Genomic DNA, 22802 nt, shown 5'->3' with positions numbered 1-22802 from the left:
GGCTATTTAAAATTTTATTTGCCTCTAATTTATTCTCATAAAAACACTCTAATCTATTTGGTTTTAAATTCAGACAGTACAGACTTCTGAAATTATCATGAGTGATACTAGAGAAGCAGTACAAACCAAACTACCTCAGTATGTAACCAAGTACAGGTGGAAGCCCACCCACACTTGTAAAAACTAATTAACCCGCTTTCTTAGACTTTCTAGTTAAAATGCAATACTCAGTTAACGGTTATAGTCACCAAACCATATAAATAAAATCTAACATGATAAAATGGGAACGGCTGAATGTGCAAGAGTCAGAGTAAAAATATGTAAGTAGGTATTCTTCTAATTACAGCAATCACCAGATAACTGCGTCTATGTTGTAACTGTCTCTTATAGGTGTGAGGTTTTCCTCTTCATTTCCAGTTAAAGTTCATCACTTTCATACAGTCCAGACTGCTCAGCCAAACGCTGAAATTCCCCTTCTGGTGAGAAAGCTTGTTTCACATCCAGTCCTCTTCCATTAAGTGCTAAATACTTGCTAAAAGTTGGTCGAACCCGTAACTGCTTTGGGGCTGGAAGTGGCTTATTTGCATGTGCTGGAAGAGAGAGAAAAGTGCACTTTCAGTGCTTTCCCAGGGTGTAGAGAGACCCATGCTAGAGCAACCCCATTGCTTTTTATTTGGAATATAAAACCAGCAAGCCCTTGGAAAGAATTTAGCAGAAAGACCCATATCTCAGACACCAGAGATTTATATTCAACCTCTTGCTTGGTGTCAGGCAAATTGTAGCCTTTAAAAGTGCAAAAGGACACTCCACAGTGATGTGTAGTAAACAAAAGAGCTTTTCTCAGGATAGTTACTTTTTGTCTTGGAAATAAATCCTCCCAGCAGTCTGAGCTTCATGAGATTAATTCTGAGGGGCTGCTCTGAGTGTAAGATACACTTCCTGTGGCACTGGGACCTGGAACTTACTTGCAACCTCTAGCCTGGCATGGCACGTGGCCACCCCTGCCCCGTTGACAGCAGACACAGTGTACCAGCCAGCATCCTTCTTGCTTGCATTATGGATCAGGAGGCAAATCCTTCCAGTATTGTCATGGAGCAAGCTGAAAAATCGAAGTGTTAATGCCCAAGTGCATTGAGAGGGAAGGAGAGAAAGCAGTCAGTTTACATGCTGAGGAGCTGAGAAAGCCCCAGGACAATTCTTGCAGGGCACTGCACACTGTTCACACACGAACCCCGCATTTGTGTTAGGGCCACCAGCGATTCACACCTTGGCCTCATGCAGGTGGCAGCAATGTGGAGCCCAGCACTGCGCATTTCAGCCCTAAAGCTGTGCTTCTCCATGGGCCCTCCACTGGCACTCAGAGGAGCACCCGGGCACAGCTCTCTCCCTCTGTGCCCTCAAAACAAGGCCCTCAGCACATGGGTCTGTGCCCCCTGTGTCACACATGAGGGGCAGATCCAGCTCTCCAGCCTGCTGCTTTTAGAGACCAGCCCATTCGCATTTGATTTAGCAAATACTGGTTGTTGTTTTCTAACACGCCAATGGCCAGTCATCAGTAGGATACCTTATTCGGTCTGTATTATATTGTACCATTTCGTTGTTTCTTTTCCAGTAAATCCGAGGTGTTGGGATGGCAGAGATCTGGCATTCGAGTCTGGCTGTGTCTCCTTCAAAAACTTTTTTGCTTTGTGGCTTGAAAATGAAAGTTGGAGGCATGTGATGTTCTTTTGCTAAATGAAAGAGGAGAGATTAGGAGGAGTTACAGCAAGTGTGGAATGCTCTTGCCGTGCTTGTTTTTTAAGACTTCAGGATGCTAAATTCAGGAGGACACATGTTCCTCACTGCATCTCCTTAGCCTACAGGCAGCTCCCATGAGCATAAGGATGTAGTAAACACAGTCCACTTTAGAAGGAGAGTAAATTAATGTATGTTATCAATCCTGGAAAATTAGTAACATTTATTAAATTAAATTCTGACCATCTCACTATATCTAAATATCCTAATAGAAGTGGCTTAAAGGAATACAGCACCCTAGATGTAGTTATTAAAATAGTCTTGGAACAGGTAAATTTATTTTATTGTTTGAGCCTGAATATGTGGAGTGCTACCTCTGCTTCTTATTAGTTTAACATCCCAAACATAGGGAGGAAAGCATTAGATTGCTGAGACATTCCCTGTGTGGCCAGGGAATTATCAGTGCTCTCAGTCTTACCAATTACTTCCACTTTTACAGTAAAAGATGCTTCTCCTGCACGGTTGACAGCCACACATTCGTATGTCCCTGCATCAGCTGATTTCACTGCTTCAAAAATAAACGAGTGGAACCCCTTTTCTGACACTATCATTTTATGGAACTGATCCTGATGAACCATCCTTCCATTCTGGTACCACATCACATCCGGAGTTGGGAGCCCACTAACCTGTGAGGGAGAGGAGAGCAGTGAAGGGTTAAACACCTTTAAGATAATAAAATCCCTCCAATACTACAGGGAGTTTGATGCTGATAGGTGATCAAACCATGTTTCTACTGCAAAACTATACAGTGTTGCCTAGTTTTGAATATTAATGTGATGCTGTACAGAAAGGCTCATAGAGTGCTGTGGAAAGATGAGCTTTTGCTACAAGACAGGAGATGCTGTTCCTGCAACCCCCTGTTGTTTTCTTGTAGGTGGGTTTGATCAGGCCCAAGATGCTCATTGTGGGCTCAGCCTTTCGTTCCCACAGCTATCACTGCAGCAGTGCTGACACCCACAGCTGGTAATGGCTCTAAGTATGCTGTCCTGCAGGCATGCTCCAGCTTCTCCATGGCACGCAGTTTAGGCAACTTGGAGAAAGATGGCTCAAGACCCTGTGTAAATCTGGCCAGAGTTTACTGAAGCAAAGAGATTGGCAGTCGTTAGGAAAACTTAGCCAAGCCTGTAAGGGAGAGCAGGGTCCATTCTTACACCAGGGTTGGTACAGCTGCCGTGAAGTTTTAGGTAATTCTTGAATTTTGTTTCCATTTAGGGCATTTCCTTGCTTGTCTGCTCCAGCAAGGGTACAGTTACCTCAGGGAAGACTCTTTGCAAGGAGGTGAGTCTTACACAGACCTCGCTGGATGTTTGTCCACTGAAGCAGTGGAGTCCCTGTTCAAAGCACAAGGTTCCCTGCCAAAAAGCCTTTTTTCAGCAGGGTATTAATATTCATTCTTCCCAAGGAGGTCTAGAGACATCCCATAGAGGTCTATATTTACCACTGTTGAGGTTTAATCATAATCTTATGCAGCTGACTCCACTTACATTTTCCAAGGGAAAATACTGAAATATTTAGCCATCTCCTTTTTCTTGGTTTCCATAGCCTGAGGAGACCCTGAACCATCTGCCTTTAGTGCTCTGGCTTATTAAAGCATAAAGGCACTGCAGAGACCTCCACATCCCACACCCCAAGAGGGAATGGAATGGGAAGGGAGAGGTTGGCAGTGGAATGGGAAGGGAGAGGTTGGCAGTGGAATGGGAAGGGAGAGGTTGGCATTACTTTGAAGTCGAGCCTGCAGAACCGCCCCTCCTCAATCACTATGTCTTCAGGCACTTGTGTAAAACGTGGCTGAAAAAACTTTTCCTGGATTGAGTCATGTCTACGATCATCACCTCTTGAGGATGGTCTGCTCCTGAAAATGGGACAGGAACAGTTAATTGCATAAAACCCACTTAGCACAAGTGACATCAAAGCTCTGATTGCAGCTAGAGTCCCTAACACATTTAGGAACTCAACACTACAGTTCTGGTTGTTTTTTCAGCTGTAAGTCATAACTTTTGATCAGTCACTTCTCTTGCTGTAGTTGTTCAATCCAACACAGAAGCATAACCTTCGTTATGGTCTAATATCTAAAAGAATTGACAAGAGAAATTTGGCTGTGTTTCATTTTCATAATTTATATTCATTTAAATATTTATATTTTCTTGACTAGAAGTTAATCTTCTAGAATACAAAGAATATTTTCCCAAGGTGCATGGAATTTTTAAACCTCTAATGCTATGCTTAGAATTCGCTGGATTAAGATGATAGGCATCATCACCCATCCACAAATGGCATTTTAGTTGAAAGGGAATTAATTTAGTAATTACTACTTTAGCAAAAGTGATAAGTAGTGAGATTAAACCAACATTGTCTAGAAATGTTTGAAATTAAATCCTGAAGAATAGCACAGCACAAGTTTTTGCTTTACCTTACATGTGTTGTAGGAACCTGCAGCCTTATGTTTTCTGCATTCTGGTGCTTGGGAAGAGAAAGAGGAGATGTGAGTTCACTTAGAAAGATTTATCTGTAGACTGAATGAGAAGCCATTTTAAGTTCATATCCTGACTGCTACTTAAAAACAAAATTAATCTACTTCAGAAGTCATTGGGACAGGAGATAGAGGAACTCTCATGAGGGACTTGACACACTCTGCGTTCACCATAGGCTTTGCCATAGCAGAAATTCTCATTGCTGCCCAGGTGATGGGTGCAGCAGCTTTGTCTGGAACACAGAGTTTTCTGCCAGCCCATAACCTTTGTTAGAGAGGAGCAGGACTCCTGGCAAAATCTAAACTGAGAGCTGAGTACAGGGTGTCCTTCCCCACAGCAGGAATAGAAGTGGAATCGCTGGCAAGAGCCCTGTATTGTGCCCACTTAAATATGGTACCAACAGCGATGGACACATGCTGAGCTGGAAAATACTTTTCTTTCTAGATCACAGCACCAGCTAAGGTCGTTGACAACTCTGCAATCACATGACTAAATCTACTAAAGTACCCAGGATTGATTCCTGTTAGGAACTTGGATGCTTGGAAAATGCGACAGAGTTTGGTGCCAGCAACTCATTTTAGCAATGGAGTCAGAGAGAGCAAACACTGCATGGAAATTTCTGGAGTGTTTGCACTGAGCCATTCCAGTGTTTGGTTCTGTGCTCTTCAGCCCAGTCCTGTAGAACTGGGTTTAAACTTCAAGCAGGAAGGCAGTTTTAAGTTCAGGGAAATATTACATGAATGAGAGTTTTGCTGGGCTGATTCACTGTGGAGTCCAAAGGCAATTGCCTGTATCTGCTCATTTACACAAGTTCTGTACAGTTATTACTTGTCCTGTGAAATAATGCTGTAGTGATGAAGTTGCTGATGATTCTAATGACCTGGACCTGTTACATGGACTGACTGAGTTAAGTTCCTGAGGAATCAGGAGGCTGAATTAATCAGTGACTACAATATTTAAAAATAAGACTGAACAATGTAAGATGTTCCAAATATAAGCCAATCCCTGCTTCCAATGTTCTTTTTTTCAGCATTTCAGACATGCTGAAAAGTTGTCATCTTGTTTTGACTGAATATTTCCTTGTTCTCTGCAAAAGATGAGGCTTCCCTTGCTCTCTGACATTCATAATTTTCCCTTCTTTCCTGCTCTTGCCAGGTGATTGTTGGGGAGAAACAGCTCATACGGTGTATCCCTCCTTTGCTGTGATCTTAAGTGTCTGTTCCATGCAGAAGTTTTGCTGAGGGCACTTTGGCAGGTGTGGGCCTGCTCCTGGCTCTCCGCTGCTTGCAGCAGGAGGGATGTTCTCTTCCCTGCACAGGCACCCCATGCCATACCACGGACATTTCCACTAACTTTGAGCACAGAAGTGCCAAAGAAAGCTTCTAACTGGCCCGAAAAACCAACAAATGGTGCAAGTCTCCAACTAAAACACTGTGCAAAATGCCAGTAGTGATAGCTTCTTGTCTATCAGCATGTGGGCTGCTGAAATAACTGCTTTGCATCCTCTTAATGGTTGCAGCCCCATGGAAAGGCTAGAACCCAGCCAATCCCAGCCCAAGTCCATGACCTCTTGAAGCCAATGTCACTTTTTCTGAACAGTGACAGGTGTAAATCTTGTTGTTCTGGCCAAGCCTGCACTCAGGCAGTTGGGAATGGGTACCTGGCTCCCTCATGGTGCTGCTCCCTGCCTGTCACAGGCACTGGGTACTTGCTGTGCAGCAGCTGTTGGAATTCCTCCCTGGAGAGGTCATTCCTACAGATCAGGCACACCAAGAGAATGGTGCTTAAATTTTCCCCCTCTGCCATCACCCTGTAAAAACACCAAACCCCTGCCACGGAGAGCTCTGCCTTTGAGAGCCATTCCCTCACCTGCACTGGTACCAAACAAACCCCCTCTCTGCCCCAATCCAGGAACAAGCAGGCCACAGCACAATCACAGGAAATCCTTGCTCAAGGGACAGGTCCCCAGTTACCTGTGCATTCTGCATGTTCTCTTCACCCTGAGTGTCCAGCACAGAGGCAGCATTTGCTGGTCCGAGCAGCCTGCGAGCCATTCTTTCTTCATAAGTCAATCGCTGAAAGCAGGGTGGACAGGAATTCTAGTCAGACGTCCATTTACTATTTCAGATCAGCTTGTTAAGAGCACATTAATATGCCACAAATTCAGGATGCTGGCAGTGGAAGCAGGAGCTGACCAGAAGCCTCACGTCTGGCCCAGAGGGTTTGCAGTCTGTGATGCAGACTGAAGTCAGCCTCAATATATACAGCACTGAAATGCATAAAAGATTAAACTGCCTGTTCATCAAAGCCTCCCTAATGCCATCTGTGGCCTTCCACCCCTCCTCTTTCTCTGCTGGGATTATTTATGGGTAGCTGATGGCATCATCCTCAGAAGCCAGAGTAAGTCCCAGGGTACCTTTTTGTTAGGGCTGGGAAAACTTCCCAAGTCATTCAGCTGTGGAGCTGGAGGCATGATGGATGCCCCCAAAAAGGCAAGAGCCACACCAGAAGCAGGCACAGTCAGAGGGGAGCACCACTGCCCCTGAAAGCACTGGGGAGGTTTATGCTAGCACATCTTCAGAGTGAAATTCTGTGAGCTGTCTAGGGAGGAGGCAAGGACATGTTTCAGGCATGACACACTAAGTTCCTACAATCTGGATGTGGCACACAGGGATAAAAATGAGCAGATTTAATTTCAAACTCTGTTAGTATGGTTACTTTAGAAAAGAATGTTACTGCCCTGACCACCAGAGCACCTGACACTTTGCTGCCCACAAAGTTTAACTGGGGTTTGGATTTTGTGGCATAAGGACAAGATCTGACTGAATTTCTGCTCTGCAGAGATACACATCTGCTGCGGGGTGAGGAAAGGTTTGGGAGCCTTGTGGGACTTTTCTTTAGAAGAGAGCACAAGACCTTTAGCAACACCTGTGAGAGCTGAATATCCCTGAGGTCCTTACATGTGTATCAAGTGTGGCTGAGATTGGCCAGTTGGCTCAGAGGCTGCTGGAGGACAAGAGGAGGAGGACACACTGGTGATTGCATAAGCCTTATTTTTAGCCTGCCTTCCTATAGGAAGAAAAGCTGACTTTCTATGACAAGCTTTCTTACAGCACATAGGACATTCCTGTTTAGGGGCATATTCAGTCAGATTTGACCTATTTGTTTGCCCATTCAATATTCAAAATTGCATATATGACACAAACCTATTCTCACTGATGATCATGAAAATGCTCCTTTCTACTTCAGGGGAAAGAAGATGGAAACTTTAAAACACTGGGCTTTTACCAGTCTGCCTCCAGCCAGCAGAAAGGTTCCCAAAGTAGAAACCTGACTGCTCTAGCTTGCTGCAGTAGGGCTTCCCTACTGATAGCAAATTTTTCTCCCAGATTTTGATTTCTTGCTAAAGGGGATTCCATTGTGACCCTGTGCAGAATAAATAAATAATTACTGAGACTAAGAGGCCTTCTTATAGGAGATAGGCTTTACGATAAAAACATAAAATTTTTTTCATTTATTGTTGTTCATATAAAAGAAAAAAAATTACCCCATTTGGTGGTGGTCCCTAGAATGAACCTTCAAATATTCCAATTTTTCATAAGTTTCTAATTATTTTGAGATCCTTACTAACCCCAGTGTTGAAAACCATGTTGTAGTCATGTCTAGAGATCTGAGGCATTCTCCTTGGATTTTTAATTTTCGGTGGATGTGATATTCAACAGGATCCTCAGGAGAGAGTTCAAATTTGTGCCACAGCTCTAAACATGGTCCTTTTTGTTTCACAACAAAAGAATATTCTGGTCATAAATGGCTTTTGCTCCCATGGGATCTGTTGAGGTTCTAAGTAAAGGTCTTTGGGCACTGCTGCTCCTGCATTTCTTTCTGCTTTTAGCTCAGTTCAGAGGCTCCAGCCTCTGGGGTAGTAGAAGCAGTCTCTGCACCCCTGCTTGCACTACTGGGAGTACTTTTATCCCTTACCTGGTTGCCGTTCTGGAGAAGGCTGTCTTTGCATCGGAGTTTCTTTTCCAAGTCCTGAATGAGGGCCTCTTTTGTCCCTCGAATTTCTTGGTCTGATGTCTTCTGCATAGAGTTGATGCTGGCTTGTTTGTTATACATTGGCTGTGAGTAACTACTCAAGCAGGAAGAGAAAACAAAGTTATTCCCATAGGCCTGCTGGATTATTTGCTACAGCTTCACAGAATGCACGCAGAAATGTGAGCCTGCCTCCTAAAAACTGTGGTTCAAATGAACCCATAAAGCATTTGAGAGGTGAACAGGCCAAGTTGGGTAACTGAGTATCAAAACCCTAAGGGGAAGAAGCATCACAGTGCAGCCAAGTCACTGAGTGTCCTCCCACAATACTCATTCAGCATCCCTACATCCTGCAGTGCCCCCTCACAGCCTGACCCTGCAATCCATAGTCACAATCAGCTCCTGCAGCTGGGTGCTACATTTGATTCTGAAGGATGCTAGGGAAAGTGGAGCATCCATCAGCACAGGTTGCAATGGTTTGCTGGAGGTCACAGCACTTAGTGCTGACAGGCTCTAACCTGGTTTGTGACCTGCAGTAGGGCCTCCTATGCCTGAACACATCTGTGTTCAAAAATTATTTCTATTCCAAATCCTCTTCCTCCTCTTGCTTGGGAATTTTTTCTGCTGACTAGACCAGAGTAGAAAGGTAATAATTCCGGAATACGCCCAGCACTGCTTGGACTTAATAACTTAATGCAAGTTATAACTTTAAAATGTCAGTGATTTGTCCAACAGATGAACACATCTCATGTCCCTGTTTGCCCATTAGTAGCGTGATTGGGAAAATAATTCCTCAACTCACTGTGTGTTGCATTTAAGAACAGCTTATATGAGAAGCACAGTGTGGCACCCAAGCCCTTTGCTATGGAAACAAACAATCCCACACTACAAAAACAAACCCCAGCAGTCACTCTGCCTGTGTCCCAAACCCCCCACACTCCTGTAAGACTTCAGGAAACACTCCCCAGTTAACCCACCCCATCTTACCTTTCCCCTTCCCTCAGTGCTGTGATTCAGAAAACAGAAATATTCTGATTTCCTGAATGCAAACGGACACTTAGATCTGGATTTTATATCCTGCCCCTATCAACTTTCCAATATCTCACTTTGTGCATATTCCGCCCTGACTTTCCCCAGGACCTCCAGCTGATATTGGCAGGAATACAAGTTGGTGAGAAGGCAAGGCCCAGCTCCCTTTGAGACCTCACTGACCTTGGAAGATATTTGGATTGCAGCCCAAAGGCAAAATGATATAATACATATTCAGGAAAGAATTTAATCTTTGGTCTAAAAGGGTAAAAATTTCATGAGGCTGCCTTTCCTTTACATATATGATTAATAAGAGGGGTATTGTAGGTGAGTTTAGATCCACATCATGATGTGGAACCTGAAAATATTACTGAGATTTACTAGGACTTTCTAAGTTGTTTATGTGTGGGGAATGCTACTTCCTTCCCCCTGTCTCCCTGTTCATAAGCCACGTTTTTGGAAAGTAATTTGAGATGGGTGCCTGTCTTCTGCTCTAAATAACCTTAAGAAATTTCTGTCAAATCAAACTAAACAGTTCAAAGCAGCTCCAGAAAACTCACACAGCAGCCTGTGACATTCCCACTGGGCAGTTTAATTTCCACACAAGGGCAAGCACTCAGCCTCCTAACTGGACTCATGCAGAGCTCTGCCTTGAGCACCTGCAGTCAGTGGGAGCTGTGCCACTGGCTTCAGCCAGCCTGGGGCTTCACCAGGGTACTGGGTTGGGATGGTGAGTGCTGGGACAGCCAGAGGGAAGCAGGGCAGGTTAGAAGCCTGTGTATACTTACTGAGGTTCCATGGGAGAAGGAGCTGGGCTGTTATAGTCAGGCTGCGAGGGGAGCACGGAGCACAGGAAGGCTGCGGGGGATTGGTTAGGCATGGGCAGAAGCCTCTGCCCAGATGATGAGCTAGCAGGAGACTGTGCAGAGGCAGGTGTGATGGGATATGTGGATTCCTTAGGGGCACTACAGGACGGCGAGGAGAGTGTGATTGAGGAGCTCAGCGATGACGAGGAGGAGAATTTCTGCCCGCTGGGGTTACGAGGCTGTATGAGGATGGAGGACTGTTTGATTTCTCTGCTTGACTCTGTAGAGGCTGCTGGTCCTGGAAGCTGCTGTTGCCCTTGACACACATTCTTAGACTGGATAAAGTGTTTTGGACGTTCGTAGTTAAACATGGTTGGTTGGCACATAGAGGAAACGGATGGGAGATTAGGGACACTCATAGGAGAGGTTTCACGGCTGTCTTGGGTTTTTGTTGGTGACAATTGGCTTTGGATAGGTGGCTGGTAAAAGCTAGGTGGTAGGCCACAAAAGTTTTCTTGGCTGGGCTCCTGGATAGAATGGAGCCCTTGCCTTGCAGAATAGAGGCTTTCTTGGAGTGGGTTTTCCCTTAAGGAAGACAATACAGACAAAATAAATTGTATGTCACAAGCTGAATCACAAAAAACACTGTGTACCTTGAACTTAAAATAAGGTTATTTAGGATTTGTTAGGACTGTCCCACAACTGTATGAATATTTTGGGTTACCATAACAAGCCATGCAGTCTGGCTCAGGTGCAATGATCACCGTGCTTGTCTTATATGCCAGAACCCAGTAAATGCTAAAGGAAACAGCAATTGGATGAACACCTGCCTAAGTCTACAGATAAACACAGACACTACTGCTAAGCCAGGTAATTTCCCATGTATCATTTTAACTAAAGATCTCTGGATCCTGCTGTTTTGTGCCCTGTCAAAATACTAAATATACTATTTCCCAGAACCAGCCATCTGTGCCAGGAATTTCCTTGTACTATAGGGAAGCACAAAAGTTTCACTTTAAAATTAAACATTGGAAACCAAATCTCCCGATTTCTTCTCTAATGGATTTTAAATTCAGAGCTTCTAATATCCATCTGAGATTTGGAATTAGAATGCCAAGGACTGTGTGTCTCTGTTTAAGGTGATTTCCTGAGATTTTCTGTTCAGGCTGCTAATTGCCAGAATGACATGAGCTGCAAGATAGGGTAGGGCAAGCTGAGCTGCTCAGAGTCCTGCATTTATTTTGCAGGTGTTTGATATTTAAACCTGGGCTTTCCATCCACTCAAAACCTGGGAAAGTTTCATTGAGAATTTTTTAAATGGACAAACGACTTCAGCTCCAGGATAAATAAATAATCTCCCAAAAATAAACATAAACCTACTAATTAAAAAAAATAAAAAGAAAAAAAAAGAAGAGAGAATGAGAGAATATAAATCCCTATGGTTACATATGCTGGAAAAAATTGTAATCTTGTCCCACTAAGATCAGCTGTTTTGCTGCTATATATACACCCAGTATATTGTATTCCTCTCTTTGGAGAGCCTGGAGAAGGGCTCCACGAGGTCATAAATTCCCTTGGGGGGAGATAACTGGAGATGTTTCTCTGATATTGAAGAGTCAAGGTTTTCATATCCTAAAGGTAATCGTCAATATTAGTTGTGAATTAGCCGTAAGTAAACAGAGGCCTTATAGTAAAAATTGCCCAACTTTTCCCTTCTCATACTCTTGAAATTTGAAGCTGGCTCGAATTTTTGGAGCATGTCCGCACTGTGTCCTCATTCACTGGTGCAGAAGACTCGTTAAGTCTTGTCTTTGTCCCATTTTGATATCACTACCTGTGCACGGATTTGCACATTCACTGCACCACAGGCTGTGGACGGCAGCCAGCGTTTACTTGGTTTTCTAGAACACCGCATTTAACCAAGCTCTGACGCACAGCGTCCTTTCTCACAAGGGATAAGCCATGTTTTCCTCAAGTCACTCCACCTTGATTTGGGAGGGAAAAAAAATAAGTCCGAGGAGACATTTGGCCTTACAAGATGAAAACAGCGGGTAATAAGAGGGACGATTTGCCTGTTCAGAAACAAACCCACGATTTTGGCTCTGCTGCCGCCCACGCTCCCTTTGACGCCGCCGCACCCCAAAGGCACAGCTTCACCTCCGCGCTCCCAGCGCGCTGCAGTCCCCCACGCCACGTCCCTAACCAGCTCCCGAGGGAAAGGTGACGTGCAAAAACCCGAACCAGCACCTTACCTACAGCCTAGGAGCCGTCACCCGGGCCGTGGCCGGTATTTTGGGGAGGGACGCTCATTCACTGGCCCGGGCTGTCATAGCCGCCCTCTGCGCGGCGGAACGAGCCCGGAGCTTTAATGTGCTGCCAGCGGTGACACCGCGGGCCCTGCCGGTCCCCGGCCCCGCCGCTGTCACAATAAGAGTCTCCGCAGCCCGGACACTGCCGGGGCTTGGGCAGGCGCCCGTGGCAGCGCTGGGACCGCCCGAAGCTCGGAGCCGCGGGCGCTGCTGCTTTGGACCGGCCAGCCGGGCTCTGTCCCGGCCCCGTCCCGGCCCCGTCCCGGCCCCGTCCCACCTCTACCCGTGCTCTGTCCTGGCTGTGTCCCGGCTCTGTCCCGGCCCCGGAGCGCTGGGGTGGCGGTGGGCACATCCCCATCCCCATCCCGTCCCGAGGGGCAGCTGCTCCGTCTCAGCGCTGCCGCTCCCGGCGGTGTCCCTGGCCCAGCACAAGGGGCAAGGCTGAAGAAGTCGCCAGCTTTTGGACGGAAAAGAAGGAGTTGTGCCCATAGCACCGTAAGGGAGCAGCGAGCAAGGACCGCTGCAACATGCTGGAACCCCACTTTGTTCTCCCAAGGAAATTCTTGCCCAGAGAAGCTGACTGACCCATCCCTGGTGCTCAAGGCCACGTTGGATGGAGCCCTGAGCCACCTGGTCTAGTGAAAGGTGTTCCTGCCCATGGCAAAAAAAAAGGTCATCTTTAAGGTCCTTTCCATCCCAAACCATTCTGTGGTTCTAAATTCCTTATTTAATTCATTTACTAGCTGTTTGTAGCTAATTGCCTCCGTAGTGAAAAAACGCCGGTACTGATTTTAAGGCTGTGTACTTGCAGGCAACAGATACTCGAGGGCCAGGTTTAAACGTGATTTAAATCCCCCCAGGCGCAGACCCGAGCGAGCCCAGGGCGATGCACACTCCGCTCCTGCACGGAGCTGGGGCACTGCTCACGGATGTGTCTGAACAGTCATAAACTGAGTGACAAAGCTAGCCTTGGGGAAGGAATATGATAAAATTATGGTAAAAAATAATATTTTGCTGTTCGTGTTTGTTATTACAACTGTTTACATGGACGAAAAAAATGCAGCTGTGGGGTTTTCACCAGAACAGCAGCAGATCCTGCTGGCGGGTTAGGCGATTCGTATCCCTTTAATCACCAGCTCCAACGCCTAATTACACTTAAATTAACACTATAGTGTTTTAAATACCTTAATTATACTTCGGAAGCTGTCGCCTATTGTTTAAAAACACCCCAAACCCGAAAGTACCGCAGCTGGGCTGCGTGTGGGCTCCCAGCTGCCTCGCATCTCCCTTCTCTGTGCCCGTGAGTCTGTCAGGTCAGGGACCTTCCAGAGGTCAGTCACCTCTAGTGTTTGTATTTAAACATCGCCTCATCGTTTGTGAACTGAAACTACAGAACAGGTGTTAATTGAGCGCTAATTTATGTAAATTCCTCGTGTGAAAGTGATTAAGGAAGAGAATTCTTCCCTAGTTGTTAGAGAGATTATTTGCCTTTTTACGTTAAGGGGAGGGGAAAAAAAAAAAAGTGGTAAAAAAATTCAAAAAAGGGAACCTGGATCATGATCGTTGCCCTGCAGGAAGTTGTGAGCACGATAAAGGTCAGGCTCCGTGCTCAGACAGGCTCCCTGGCTTCCCACCAACATCAACTTAGCACTAAAGTTGGCTGCAAGGCATCGATTTAAGGAGAGTTTTATACACTTGAAAGACCGGACACAACCGGGACAAGAGAAGGAACAGAAAAACGTGATATCCAGAAGGTTGGAAAAAAGGTGAAAGAATTGGAAGCTGAACTGATGAAGGCAGAGGAATAAATCTCATCTCCTGTGCCAGGTAACTTAATAGTGCTGTGACCAGCTCTGCGAGGTGTCAGAAATCAGCTTTTCTGTCCTGCTTCAGTTTACTCTCTAAGAATGGTGTCCTGCTGTTTCTGATTGGGTTCTTTCTCCTCATTGCTTGAGTCATAGCAAAAAATGTCTAGAAAAGGAGTTAAGGATCTGTTGCTTATTAATTAAGGTATTTAAAAGCTACCTAAAATACCTGGCAGTATATTAGTGCCTGAAGCCTCTTCTTTTGCTTGGATTGAGTTTCTTTAATGAAATTAATAATAAAAAAATGTTTTATTCTGCTTCTTTAAGGCTCTTGAGGACACTGTAAGCTGCAGGTGTAAAGAGCTCAGAAAGGAGTAGCTGGTAGTGACAGTCTTGTTGAATGGCATTTTCTAGCTTTTGTGGAGTGCCTGTTGCTAGGCAATAATTGGGAAAATATGGGTACAAGGATTTCATTCATTTTATAGCTATTCCCAGTAACGGTTTTGGTCTGTCATCACTGCCTTCGTTGGTATTTGCATTTGGTAATACAGTTGCAACCACATGAGGGAATTATATACTAAATCTGACTAACAAGACAGTTATTTTACAGCCAATTATTAGCCATGATTGCTGAGTTTGAGGTAACAGCAGCATTCACAATGCTGAGTCACATTCATAATGATGTTTCAAAGCACCTGGCAGTATGTATGTAGGATTTAAAGGCATTTTAATTCTCATATATGGGTATACCTAGAAATTTTGATGGTTTCTCTCTGTATTTTGAGATGTGTCCGAAGTCTGGACTAGCTAATGTTTTTGTTTACATTTATATACATACATGCATGCATATATATATATATATATATATATAACACCTACATTTTAAAAAGCTATTACATAGTTGATTTTGATGGCATGGTAAATCCCTTTCTGCATTAGGGTCTGCTTAGGATCTGAGCTACTTTTCCTGGAGTGAGCCTGGATTTCATAGAAAGGCTTGAAGCCAAACTGAGAGCTTCCTCTTAATGATCTGCATGCTGGTTCTTGAAGCAAAACCATTTTTACTCAGTGATTTAGCAAAAAAGTAACTCTCCTGCGTGGAGACATCTGTACTGAAACATGATCTCTTCTGTGGTAAAATTTGAAGGAGGGTGTTGAGAATCATTAAAATAACTGGTTTAGTTAAAATGGCTGAGTACATCTAAAAATGGTGTCTAAGCCAGGGAGTACTTTTTGTCAGGGACAGGGGTTTCCACAGTCTGTAACAGGATCACTGCAGCCACAGGCTGGCATTCAGTGGGAGAGCAGGCACACTCTGCCTCCTCGTAGCTCTCCCTGTCACTAACAGGACTGAGGGAATCCTCTGCTGGATTGAATTGTCCATTTGAGGTCATTATTATGTCTATAAACCCCTGAGAAATCCTCCAGAAACAGGGATCTATGTATTCTAACCTGTTCTGTTTCTCTGGAGTGATCAAACAGGATAACTGATAATGCAATGAGTGTGCAGTGACTTGAGAGCTGCATTTGGGATGGAAATTGGATCAAGTCTTGTTACAAAATGGAATACTTTATTACTGAGGGAGAATCTATGTCTCCTGAGCGGGGAGTGTCCCCTACCACGGCATGGGACAGTCTTCCTTCTATCCACTGGGTCACTGGTTCCGTGCTTTTTCCCAACAGGGAGCTTTGCAGGTCCTGTCTGTGCCACGCTTACAGGATCTTGAGTTTTATTGTTGTGTTTCAGAATAGGAAACAGAAACATGAGGTGGTGCTACTTGACAAAAGCCACCAAGGAAAGTGGTGGCAACAGAATTGTACCTTGAGATTTCCCAGGTACTGTGTGATCTTTGCCTCATGCTCTGCTAAGGTCTCCTAGAGGACAATTATTTGGGGTGATGCTTTTAAGTTACCCACAGATAGGTACTCCTGCAAATGACATTAGGCATTTCCCTGATGCTTTAGGTGGTTACACACTTGGTCAAATGGAGCCTGTGCTGTCACCTGCCAGGCTGGTGCTGACATTGTCATTGTCACCTAGGCAAACAGCTCAGGCTACTTACTGCATGTGCCTGATCCCTGCCAGGGTAATGGGCACTGGAGTGTGCAGCTGGGATCACTGGACAGTTCATGCATATAGTGTTGTAAAAATCTGACCCAGGGACAAGATTTTCTCTCTGTCTTACCGCAGAGGAGAAGCCCGAGGTGAATTTTCATAAGCTCCATGGAAATCCTCAGCTTGGCTCTTGGAGTTCTGCCCAAAGCTTGTGGCTGCTGCTCGAGTGCCCAGCCCGGGGCTCTCTGGGCTGTAGGATGGCAGAGCAGCTGCCCCACGGTCCTTGGCTCCTGCTTGGCTATTCCTGGGGAAGGAGGGTTTCTTCATGGTGACCTGCACAGCTGGGCTGGGGGCAGCACCTCCAAAGATTTCCACCTCTTTAGCTCCTGGAAGTAGAATTGTCCCCCACATCAGGTAGGAAGCAGTGGTGGCTCACCACTACAGCACTGCATTAACAGGGGATGGGAAACTAGAATGCCTGAGCAGATGGATGGGGCTCATTGTGCCCTGCACAGACTGAAACCTGCACAGCTGCAAGAGCCAAAAACTGACTTCTGGCCGGGGCTGGTGAGCTCTGTGTACATGCCAGGTGCTGTTCTGGTTGCAGGCAGCTTCCAGCATGAGCCAAACAGGTCAGGTGGTACAATAACAAGGTATAGACACAGCCAATGCGTTGGGCCAAGGTGGAATCCCTGGAGGGATGCAGCTCAGGGAGGAGACTCCTCTGAGAGAAGGAACAGCATCTCCACCTTGTCATTCTTGACCCAGGAAGAAGGACCAAGAGCACAAACACAAAACAACTTGCATCCAGCTTTGAGATGTACCCAAGCAGACTACATTTTTTTGGTATTTCTCTTCTCTTGAGCCTACAAAATTGTTTGGGCATGCCTTCTGCTTGGGAAATATCTCTAATTCTGCCTGATGTTGAGCACCAGCAAATCCTTTTGTGCTTAGTTGCTCAACACAGAAATCTGTGTGCTTACCTGGGGAAACAGAGAGATGTGCACTGGATGCTGCAGACCCAAATTCATTTTCAGCAACACATTTAAATATTCCAGAGTCTTCTGGAAAAGCTTCTGTAATAACCAGGGTGCAGACTTCCTCTGAAATAAGAGGTTCAGGCATGATGTACCACAAGAGGCAAATATTAATTTGTACAAACTGCTCTTTACAGGACCCTTAGTGATGGGGATTGACACTAATAAAGTGCAAAAAAAAAGTGATGTAGAGGGCATAGGAAGTCAAGGGGTTTAGAAGGAGCAAGATTAAAGACTCTTCCTGTAACATTAATGAAACAAAGCACATTTTGTGGTGGGTGTTTTTTTGTTTGTTTGTTTTTTTTTTTTTTTTCTAAATTTAGTCTTTTCTTGTAAAAGTTTAAAGATTATAGGTCAGAATATTTGATATGATTTCTCTTAGCACAGGGAAAACTTTTACCCAAACTCTTACTCCTCATTGGCGGAATGTGAAAGGATTGATACCTTTTTCCAAGTGTTGTGGAAAAAAATCAGGGCCTTTTGAGTGCATGCAGCAAAATTAAGAATTTGAAAGCTCTTGGCCTGACTGACTATTGTCTTCTGGCAGCCTTTGGACATTATTGCTTTATTTTGGATGACGTGGGAAATACTGAGTGTGGTGAGGAGTCTATCAAAAAATGCCAGTGTACTTACCAGGAACTGCTGATGAACAAGCCTCTGCTCAAGATAAGAGAGAAAGAATTTAAATTAGCATAATGTCAAAACGGGAAAACCCCCAAGCCCTTCAGCCCTCACTCCCTCTCCCACCTCAGCTGTCACCCTGGTTACAAGGGAACCATCTCCCTTTCTGTCCATCACAAGTAATAACATCTGAATAGGGAAAGTTCAGGTGTGGCTGGGGAACCTGGTGGTGCAAACACCACCCTGCTGAGGTCATACACAAAGGGCTCCACTCAGGTGATGCTCAAAGAGCTCTACTGACTCTGGAGTTGGCTGTAATGGGTTTGGCCCTCTGGAGCTCTGACCTCATGCCTGGGAGTGTAAGAAGTTATTTGTAATGAGGTTGTGTTTTTTTTCCCCTGGGTTCATCAGTAGTTCTAGTATACAGTGATGCTATTTCCATGGCTCAGTAGGGCTGTCATTAGTAACTACCAGCTTGGAATCTGCCCCCTTATGCCTGAGCCACTCATGCACTGCCAGAGGAAATGCAGACTGTGCAGCAGCCTGCGACTTCAGGTCATCTGATACTTTAAACTTAACTCTGCTTCTATGAACCATCTCCTGATTTTTATAGCCATTCTCACTCTTGTCTTATCCCTTCCCCAGTAAAATATCTGTACATCCAACAGGTGCAGCAACACCTACTTTTCCGCAGGATTCGGAAATCGGCAGAATCCATGATCTGGTCATATTCCCTGTACCAGTGAACCTGCAGGGTGGGTGTGGAGTGAATGCGACACTCAAATACCACCAACTGACCCTTGGTAGCTCTTATGTTTTGCAGACCCTGGAGAAGAAAATATTTGTGTTAAATGCCTGATCTGAGTATTTCCCCATTGAAGCATTTATTAGGAAATGATACACGCTTCAGCGAGGAAGATGGACTTGCTTGTATTTTCATTTCACTTACAATAGTAGTCTGAATTTTAAATGTGCTTGCAGTGGGTTGTGAGTGGAAGTTTTTTCACTGGAAGACCAGCACCCATTAAAGCCTTGCTTGTGCATTTAAATAAAGTTACAAATGCAGGAAAAAACATCTATTCCACTGGATGCAACATAATAAGGGTGGTTACAGTGCGAAGTTTCCACTTCAGCCTCCTTTGCAGGAAATAAATGCGATTAATTCCTATGTGGTTCTGTCTGTCTGGATCATTTACCAATTAAGATGTTAGTTTGATAGCATCACCAGTGAAGTATGCTAGCTTTTTTGAATTGCAAATGAACCAATGTTCCAGCCTAGAAATACATTCTGATGGAACAAAAAAAAAAAAAAATGCAAAATCTAATGCTGGTAGTTGCAGGGTAGACTGTGTTGTTCAGACAGCTTGTGCTCTTTACCTTTGTAAACACAGGTGTGGTTCCATAGGCAGACCCAGCCAGGCTCAGCGAGGGACTCTGCATCTAGATGGCAAATAAAAGAGATTTTCCTAGACTGAATTCTTCACATGCAGAAACCTAGCTGTGTTGCTGGCACTTTACTTTGAAGGATAAAAAGATTCAGAGTGTTTTATGTGTTGTTCATGTTCTGGGCTAGTAAATACCCCATGGAGAGTCTTCTCCACTCAGGTGTTTCAAGAGGAAACAACTCCCTGGCCTGCAGACACCAAGTTAATGGGAAGAAGAGCTGATAACCAGAAAATGTTGCTCAGAACTTTCAGCCAATTACTTGCTCATATCTTATAGTCTCTGTGTAAGATCAGTGCTGCTGTCCCTCCCCTTCTGACCTGACCCAGTTTAGCTGATCCCAGGTCCGGCACTCCCTGGCTTGTGTCGTGTCTGTGGTTGCTACAGTGAGACTGAGCGTAGAGAAATGAGCTGGATTTTTCTATTCTGTCCTGACATCATCTGTTAGAGCTCAGCTGTCACAGAAGTTTCTGTAAGGCTTTCTTGATTAAGGAAGAAAGGCAGTTTTAAGATGATCAAATATTTTCAATGCAAGATATGTCCTTGCTCCATGGTGGAGTGTTGATGTGCACTCATCTCTGTCTCATTTAGCTTTGGAACCATGTGTCTTGCACATAAATGTACAACTGAAGTGCCTGGGGTTGTTTTTTTTTTTTTTTCTCTGACACTGGCCTTTTTTTACAACGTTATCTTTGAAATAACCCATGCTTTCATCTCTTTCCCTCCCAGCCTGGGTTAAGGTGTGAATCTGTCTCTAGGTGTTCTGACTTCTCCAGCTCTTGGCCACATAGGTGCTCTAAACATAAGCTCTCTGTTTTGAAATGAGCCTTTGAAATACATCTGTGACAGCCCCTTGGGCATTTCCAGCCCTGTAACCTGCTCCCTCAATTCTTGCCAGTTCTGGCTAGGAAATGTTCCAAGCCAGAAAGCCCTTTTCAAGAGCTTAGGGTCCAGACCTTGATATTAATGCTGACCTTTGCCTCTTAGACACTTGCTGAAGATGAGCCTGAGCTGACCATTGCAAAATATTTCTAGAATTCTGTAAATGATAATTTAAAACATGTGTACCTGCTCTTTGAGTGTCAATAGAGAAGGCTGAATTAAAGTGGTGTAACTCTGGTGAACTGAATGGTTGTGAGAGACTGCACTGGCTGAGGAACCAATGGACAGAAAAACACTGGTGGCTCTCTACTTTTCCCTAGTGTGTGGGGAAAAATAAACAGGGCAGCATGGAGACAGAGGCTTTAGGAGTCTGGATATACTCAATCCAATAATATTTATACTTACTGTGACATTCCTCTGACCCCAACAGGATGCTGAGACTTGCAAGGAGGCTTAGCCTTTGGATTTACCCTAAGAACCTGGAGAGACAAACATAAAGCAGTGTGTGTTTAGAACTATCTCCTTTTCCTTACAACACAGCAATGGCTGCTTTGTGAACTGAGCATAGGCTGCTTGGGGTCACACAGAGATGCCAGAGGAAACAGAAGCATCCTGAGTATTTGAGAGTAGGCTCAGGTCACCTCTAGAGCAACGCTTTAACAAGATCATTGATGTAGACTTCTATAAAAGACCTAAGTTACATGTGAAACCTGGCTTCATGCTGCAACTAGGGTTTTCTTGTATTTGGATGGGAAAGTCTAAAAAACACCCCCTGTTACTTCAGTGAAAGTAATAATGGAATCTCATCAACCAACTGTTAGGTTCCTCTGCATGAAGACTGTAACATACTGTATTGACACAGAAAAAGTAGTTACTGAGATCTTAATAGCTCACCATGGTAATTAAAGGTTTACAGGTTTCATCTTTTCTTCCCTTTTGCTACTGCAAAAGGATTGCTCTTGCTGGTGTACCACAGGATACCAACCCTACTTCTCCTGGGGCCACCTGTACCAGGACAAAGGCCAGTCTTGACAAATACCCTGCAGGAACAGCAGCACTGCTGTTGTCACACACTCTGCTTCTGGAGTGAGCTTTGGAACTGGGACCCTGGTGAGGGACAGCAGCATGTGTGACACAATGCTCCTGTGCCTGTGTGCCTACAGCTGTGGGGAGGAAATGGAGCCTGGTTTGCCAGCCAGGAGAAGACATGGAAATGCCTGAACTGGCATACTGCTGGCTGCAGGAGCCATGGAGGTCCCGTGCTGTGATGCAATCCTTGTGAGCAGAAGTGGGCCCTGGGATTTGCATTCCCCATCCTTTAGGGCACCTTCCACCCTCTCCTGCTCTTGGTGCTTGTAGCATCAAATTCAATGTTGTCTGGTAGCTGCTGCTGTGTCTGTGCTGTGGCCGTGCAGACAGCACCTGAAGGTATTGGCAGATATTTGCAGAGCTCTTGTTTGCTGTTGAATGCTTGGTTGCTAAGGTTCTAGTGTTCCCCTGTGAGCTCCTTGCCTGAGCCACTGCCTGTGTGGCAGTTTGGCTCTGTGTTCGCCCTCTGTGAAGAAGCAGATGTGAGAGGTCATGGTTTGACACCTTAACTCTCTTTAATGTTGCTGCTGTTTTCTGGCACCCTGACAGTGCTCTAAGTCAGAGCAGTGTGGGTGTTTCTTCAGGGTTTGGGTATCTGATGTAGAGAGACAGAGATACCTCAGCAGAGTGGGATTTAGTTACCTTGAAGAGGTCAGTAGGCTACAAATAACCCGTTTATAAAACAAAATCAATGTACGTGTCTGAATTCCTCAGAGGTTTTGCAGAGCTCTTTGGTGCAAAAAATTTATTTGAGATCTGTTCTCTTTCTCTTCTGCTTTCCGGCACTCTCCAAAACAGTGATACCCAATTACTGTGACGGATCTTTTGCAGTCCAGTTGGATTTACCTTGTTAAAATAAGAACATATTGCTGTGTGTCTCATTCACACATGCTGTGCCCTACTGAGCCCTGAGGGCCCCAGGCACAGTTACCCATTGACTTGGACCACCCATGGCCTTCATATTTCTAGCTGTTGCTGTTGATTTATAAATGTCTCTCAAGCAGTTCAAGGATGGCTCCTCTCCAAGGTTATATCATGAGGCCTTCAACAGGGCTATGCTGAGATGCAAGGGCTTCTGGATATTCCCAGATCCTTGGATGTGGGAGCAGTGCCTGGGAAACCAATGTTTTTGAGTTGCCCTGGGTTCCCACTGCAAACCAATAATGGCTGGAGTCCACCACAGATTCCTGTGGTGGTGATTGCAGTGCTGCCTTCCAGCCTATCAAGTAACACTTGGTATAGGCAGTTTTCAGGACCTGGAATATTGGATGATTTGTATGTTTTCTATTTGCTTCCAAAAAAAAAAGGGTGATGAAAAATCAGGCATGTTCAGATTATGAAAGGAGTTCCTGGACTGATATAGCTATTTAAAGAGTGTCCCATGCCTCTGAGACACCATTAACAGAACTACATTGGAGGATCACTGCC

The 22802-nt window shown here is 44.9% G+C and overlaps 1 protein-coding gene across 1 annotated transcript; it reads right to left on the bottom strand.

Annotated features, from left to right (window-relative positions):
- Positions 1–417: 417 nt before the first annotated feature.
- MYOT (myotilin) lies at positions 418–19400 on the bottom strand. Its single transcript, XM_062502210.1, has 14 exons — positions 19338–19400; positions 18645–18786; positions 17973–17996; positions 17286–17405; positions 16433–16688; positions 10115–10717; positions 8244–8394; positions 6239–6340; positions 4205–4254; positions 3514–3646; positions 2213–2420; positions 1565–1730; positions 966–1099; positions 418–590 (listed from the first exon to the last, which is right to left on the bottom strand). The coding sequence occupies exons 1-14, from the start codon at positions 19398–19400 to the stop codon at positions 418–420; spliced, it is 2325 nt and encodes a 774-aa protein (XP_062358194.1).
- Positions 19401–22802: the final 3402 nt, after the last annotated feature.

The sequence above is a fragment of the Cinclus cinclus genome, chromosome 14 (genome assembly GCF_963662255.1).
Source record: "Cinclus cinclus chromosome 14, bCinCin1.1, whole genome shotgun sequence".
Taxonomy (NCBI): domain Eukaryota; kingdom Metazoa; phylum Chordata; class Aves; order Passeriformes; family Cinclidae; genus Cinclus; species Cinclus cinclus.
This window is presented reverse-complemented; position numbering and strand designations above follow the sequence as displayed.

Excerpts from the sequence above, each read along its gene's own strand:
- MYOT (XM_062502210.1), bottom strand. The coding sequence starts at position 19,400 with ATGCAGAGTCCCTCGCTGAGCCTGGCTGGGTCTGCCTATGGAACCACA. Across the intron at positions 18,787-19,337 it reads CCACACCTGTGTTTACAAAG|GGTCTGCAAAACATAAGAGC; the intron begins GTAAAGAGCACA and ends TTTCTTCTCCAG. Across the intron at positions 17,406-17,972 it reads TTGTTCATCAGCAGTTCCTG|AGGAAGTCTGCACCCTGGTT; the intron begins GTAAGTACACTG and ends CTCTTATTTCAG.